General features: G+C 31.8%; 1 protein-coding gene across 1 annotated transcript in view; it reads left to right on the top strand.

The window, feature by feature from the left end:
• Positions 1-1213: 1213 nt before the first annotated feature.
• The window catches only part of LOC112048732 (zinc finger protein Gfi-1), an 82334-nt gene continuing 77479 nt past the window's right edge, over positions 1214-6068 (top strand). Inside the window, exon 1 of the mRNA XM_052891213.1 lies at positions 1214-1470. Coding sequence (XP_052747173.1) covers positions 1335-1470 — 136 coding nt within the window. The 5' untranslated portion in view covers positions 1214-1334. The remainder of the gene's footprint in view (positions 1471-6068) is intronic.

Genomic DNA, 6068 nt, shown 5'->3' with positions numbered 1-6068 from the left:
TGTAAAAATATGGAATATGTTAAAATTACCTCATCATCATCATCATCATCGTATTAGCCGATGGAAGTCCACTCCAGGACATAGACCTTTTGTAGGGACATCCAAACAGTTTGGAAGGAAATTTCCTTAACTTACATAATTATTAGCAGGTTTTAATCCCAGTCCAAATTGACATTACTTCTTGTAGCTACGAAAAAATTTCTATGTACCCAAAAAACCTGGAACCCTGGTCAGGTCGGCAAAAATTAATTTGTTAGGATATTCTTTCAAAAAATTGCCTTTAGTTAGAAAGACAAGTTCTGCTAAGTAAAGCAAAAAATTCAACAGAGTTTGATTGATATGCCACAATAGGCTAGTTGACACTTTTTTTTAAATGGTCTTAAATTGTTCATTATCGTTCTACTAGCTTGAAAAAAAATGATCATATTTTTCGAGACGAGATTACTTGTAACATGAAAATTTTAATTTTTAAATATTTTTTTGACAATACGAGCCAAAACGCCTGTCGAGCATGATGGTTCACTTATTTATTTTAACTGTTTCATGACGTCACGTTAACAAATGCAAACGGATCGTTTGACAAAAATATACAAAAAATACAAAATACAAGGTAGTTACAAGGACTTATGAATAAACCTAAAACTTAAAATTCGAAGAAAGAAGTTATAAATTTTCAAAGAAGTTATAAATAATTATGTATACCTATGAATGAAAATTTGATTATTGATAATAAACATAAAAAAAACTTTAACATTTGATTTTAAACGGATGGATGACATATGACGCTTTAATTAACAACCGCTGTAATTACCATAAATAAATAACACAAAAATAAATAAATACCACACTACCATCCTATTATAGTTACCTACCATTCTATTAAATTAAAACTACCCAATCACAATTTACAACACACAAGCATACCAACAAAAACGAAGAAGCAAACAAAAGAGAGAAAGAGACAGAAAAGACAATAGAAAAAAAAACCAAAAGACATTCCCATGAAATTGCTCGCGAATAAATGCATCGGCGGAACAATAAAATCTATCAGGAATCATATTATTGTGTTACCTATACAAAGTGATTGTCACGCGGCGTATGGCGGGGGGAGGGGCGGGGCTTGTTACACCACGCCCACCGCGAGCGATAAGGTCGAATTTACACCGTCCAGCCCAGAGAATTCGGCTTTAGGGCGACAGAAGGCCGCAGGAAGCCGCGTCGGGTGTGCGCCTGCCTTAACACTAACCCGCGGATTCTGTGCCCGCGACCCGTTACGTTCGCACGTTAGTTTACCACAGTGTAATGAAGTTGCATTGATTTGGGACTATTCGAAAATGGAAATCAGTGCTATGCCACCTATGCCTTTGGACTTTTCTATGGTGCGAAACGGCGGCACTTCGCCGGGCGGTCTGAGGGAGAACTCTCCCCGGTCTGTGTCAAACAGCGCTTTCAGAGTCGTCACGCCGAAAGGTAAGCTGTCATAATAAACGGAGTTTACTTTTGATAAGCGTTTCCAGCTAAAAAGGTAGTTTAATCTGATATTTGTAGAGATTTGTTAAAGTTAACTTTTTAAGCTCTATGTTTGCTAACTATTATTTAGATCTTTAAATTTTACCTATTAGGTATCTATTAAATAATATAAAACTTTGCTCTGATTGTGTTTAGCTAAACATTTCATTTTGTCTGGTTGTATCACAATTTTTTCTTGTTGTCTTTTTGTTTTTAATAGTGAATGTTATTATAAATGAACTGATAGGTAGGTTAGGTATTGTTTTTTGTGATATCGTGGAGTATTTAATATGGATTTGTAAAAAACAGAAAAAGGTCGAAAATTAAAAATAAAATGTAATTGCACTGTGGAAATGAAAAGAAAACTGAGTCGGTCTTAAATCATTCAATTATGATTGATTATGATTACAATAGGTTATAAATATTACAATTAGAAAAGAATGCTTATCTTAACAAGTACCTTACTATATTAAATTTTATACTTAGCTTTAACCTGCTTTAAGACGAATCAAAAATCAAAAACGCTAGATGGATTTAGGTTTCTCTAAAAGGCATGTAGATGTGTTTCTTTTTAGAAACAATTACATTTTGCATAATGTGAAAATAAACCATACAAGAAAGCAGATAACAAATGTACAATTATATTGATTTTTATTCACTTTAATGGAACTCTATAAAACCAGGCCTCCTTCTAGATAGTAGAGGGAAGGAGCTAAGACCCACCTAGCTAATCCAAAGCGGATTGATGGGCTACATAGTTATTAGTTACATATATATTAGTAAAGCTAATCTAATTGTTATTATTCCACATTAAGTTAGACATAATAAGTACAAACAAGGTAAATCTAACTTTTTATGGGAAAACTTTTGTATAAAAACTTAGTATAAATCTTGTATCAATATCAGGAAGCTTGATTTTAGAAAAACTAACTTTTCTTTTATAAAAAAATTATAAAAGAAAATTTATTATTGGCATAAATAAACTTTATGCAATTAACAACATATATAAATAAAAGAAACAAAACTTATATATTTATTGATTTCTTATGAAAACTATCATTACATAGTTAGGTATTTTTTTACTTAGGTACCTAGTAAATTAAAAACAATACAGATAGATCGACAAAAAATTTAAATAAGAAAATTTATTATTGGCATAAAAAATTCTCACTTATAATTAATTACTATTGTGAAAACGGACTTACTTTTTATTTAATAGTAGTATTACCTATAGAAATATTATGAAAACATACCTACATGATTTTCATTAGTCTAGAAATAATGTTTACTCTATTGTAGTCTAGATATTCTAGTTTTCAAGCACAAGGCCTTGCCTGCGTTATATCGGTTTTCTAGCTGAAGCTAGAGTATTTTCAAATGTTAACAGCTGAAAGAAAACCTATTTATTCATTTATTTCATATGAAAACTATCATTACATATGTATGTATCTTTCTTACTTTACTGTAATGTTAATGGTAATAAATCAAGTAAAACTAAGGCTGTTCGTCCTTATTTATAAAACTCCCAATTTAAAATCTAACCTTAAGGTAGAGCGCGCTTGCCTTGAAGCGCTACCTTCTCACTACCTTTTCACTCTTCGAATTCATAACGGAATTATACATTTTCGTATAATATGAAAAATATTAAAAAGCTAGGTTTTAACTTTGATTTTTAAGTCAGGTTTTTGACTTTACTTAAAATAGTTTGCTAATAAACACCAAGAATGGATTACATAATACTTATTCTTACTCTTTAAATATTTAATTTAAAGGTATAAAAATTTCAGATTGCATCAAGGATATTTTATGTAAAAAAAATATCCTCAAAGACATATTTTATAAGACATATTCCCTAAGTACTTTCCAGGTCAAGAGTCCAGGACAAGATTTCAACTTGCTTCAAATACTTACCCAAAAATGTCCATTAGATCTTGGATTATCCATCTCAGTATGTATGTATATGCGAGCCGATTTGACTAATTCTTTGGGTTTTGTTGTTCTAGTAGAATATGAATACTATTTGGATGGCCAGGGTTAAATCCCAAAACAACAGCAAAAAAAATTAACAGCTGAAACTGCTAGGAGTAGGTGTATTTTTTCGTAGAGGCACTACGACAAATAGGGTTCCGACCTCAGAACATAGAAAACGCTGTGGTGGAAAACTATGGCTGTGGTTCTGACCTATCCGTTATTGATTTTTATGCACGTGATTTGAAATTGTGTTAAGTATCTTTTTTGAATTCCATTAAACACAACTATATTTTATTATTTTTCCTCATTTTAAATTATGAATTTATTGAAAAGTGTGTAAATCCCCGGCTAATTCAACAATAGTAAAACGTTCGCTATTGGTCCGTCCAAGAATTGGTGCAATTTCCCACATTAATGTATTTTGGCAACCAATACACAAGTAGCATTTGATGTTTTGTGACGTCATAGTTCACGTCCGCACAGCACGCTACTAAAATGGTGGTATTTTGAACGCTTAAAATATACATACATACGTAATTTGCAGCAATTAATAATGCTTTACCTCAGTACCTATTTATTTAAATTGAAAATATAAGTAGAGCCGACCAAGTGCGAGACGGATTCCGTAGATTAAATTAGTACCTACTTAAAACCCTAATGAAACGCAAAACTTTAAGGGTTACTTTTTGACTACGGAACCCTGCAGATTCGAAGGCGGTGCTATGCCAAATAGGCTCATATATAGCTTTTTTGGTAGGCATTGCTTTCAAACCGGTCAATAGAAAGGACATAGGTACGATGTTATTTTTCGTATAGGTAATTATATCATAATATATTGAATTATTATATTATAGTAGGTAATGCATATGTATAGCCGTGATAGCCCAGTGGATATGACCTCTGCCTCCGATTCCGGAGGGTGTGGGTTCGAATCCGGTCCGGGGTATGCACCTCCAACTTTTCAGTTGTGTGCATTTTAAGAAATTAAATATCACGTGTCTCAATCGGTGAAGGAAAACATCGTGAGGAAACCTGCACACCAGAGAATTTCTTAATTCTCTGCGTGTGTGAAGTCTGCCAATCCGCATTGGGCCAGCGTGGTGGACTATTGGCCTAACCCCTCTCATTCTGAGAGGAGACTCGAGCTCAGCAGTGAGCCGAATATGGGTTGATGACGAGGTAATGCATCTTTGGAATTGGTTCAATTTTTTTGTGTGTCCTAGCATAGTTACCGTAAACGCCACAGTATGGGTAATTTCGTTCACTTACTTATTTAAATTATTTTGATTTTAAATTATTTTCTGAACCTCACCTTTTTGAAGTCGGTTAAAATAGTTGCATTTTCATCAAAGACAAGTTAAACCTTGAGTGCAAACTCACCTGATGTTAAGTGATGGTAACTAGCTACGGCCAATGCTTACTACCCAGTGGCATGCACAAGACACTTAACTAAAGTAAGCTTTAAATTATAAAAAATGGAAAACATACATTTTATTTTCACTGTGACCGCTAAAAGTGGATACAAAAAAAACGTTTAACATTATAAATGTAATTAAGCCCGTTTTATGAAAAAAAGAAAAATACTTTGTTGTAAAAAATATTAAATTTTCACAAGTTGAAACAACTATTTACCTATACTATACAAACATGATATAGGTAATAAAATCTTTTTAACAAAAAAAATTAAACCGACTTGAAAATCACAAAGATTTTAAAACCACAGTATATTTTCATTTTAACACAAAATTACTGAACCGATTTTCATGAAAATTAAATGGGACCAATCAAACAAAAAAATAATTTTTAAAATTGGTTAAGAAATGACGAAGATATGTAACAAGAAAAAACATACGCGTCGAATTGAGAACCTCTTCCTTTTTTTGGAAGTCGGTTAGTAACTGTATACAATCTATACAAGTGATAAATGATAAGGTAAAAATTTAATAAGCCTTCCGGTAATCAACAATAATATTATTTTATATTCAAGAAACACATAATTATTATTATGGCCCAAGAGCCTGAGATAGCGAATCTATATAGATAAAACTCATTATTCTGTAAATATTGCAAGCGTCTACCTTTTGCCCCAAACGAGCTCACAATTTTACAAAATAATTATAGTGTTTATTTTTTTTTTTTAATCTTTACTAGTTAGCCCTTGACTAAAATCTCACCTGATGGTACCCTTAAATATTTATTTGTATTCTGTTTTTTAGTACCTATTACAGCGGCAACAGAAAGAACCTGTGTAATCTGTTAAAATTTCAAGTACCTATCAAAATTTAAAAAAAAAACATTTTTTAAAATTAGAATATACGAGATAGATAATTATTGTGATGTGAAATAAGTAGGTATTAGTAAAGTATATGTCATATTATTGAAAATATGCTAATTTAATATATAGAGACACTTCAATTAGGTATAGTTATTATTAACCCGAGTTTGTTGTGGGCTCTTCTCGGACCACGGCGCGTTTGGAACCCTCGTAACTTTAATTTTAAGTTTTCAAATAATTATTATCACCATTATCTTAAGTTTAATATTATTACCTGACGTTTCGAAAGAGCTCGTAAAGTAAGCCTATTTGA

Source organism: Bicyclus anynana, chromosome 3 (genome assembly GCF_947172395.1).
Source record: "Bicyclus anynana chromosome 3, ilBicAnyn1.1, whole genome shotgun sequence".
Taxonomy (NCBI): domain Eukaryota; kingdom Metazoa; phylum Arthropoda; class Insecta; order Lepidoptera; family Nymphalidae; genus Bicyclus; species Bicyclus anynana.
This window is presented reverse-complemented; position numbering and strand designations above follow the sequence as displayed.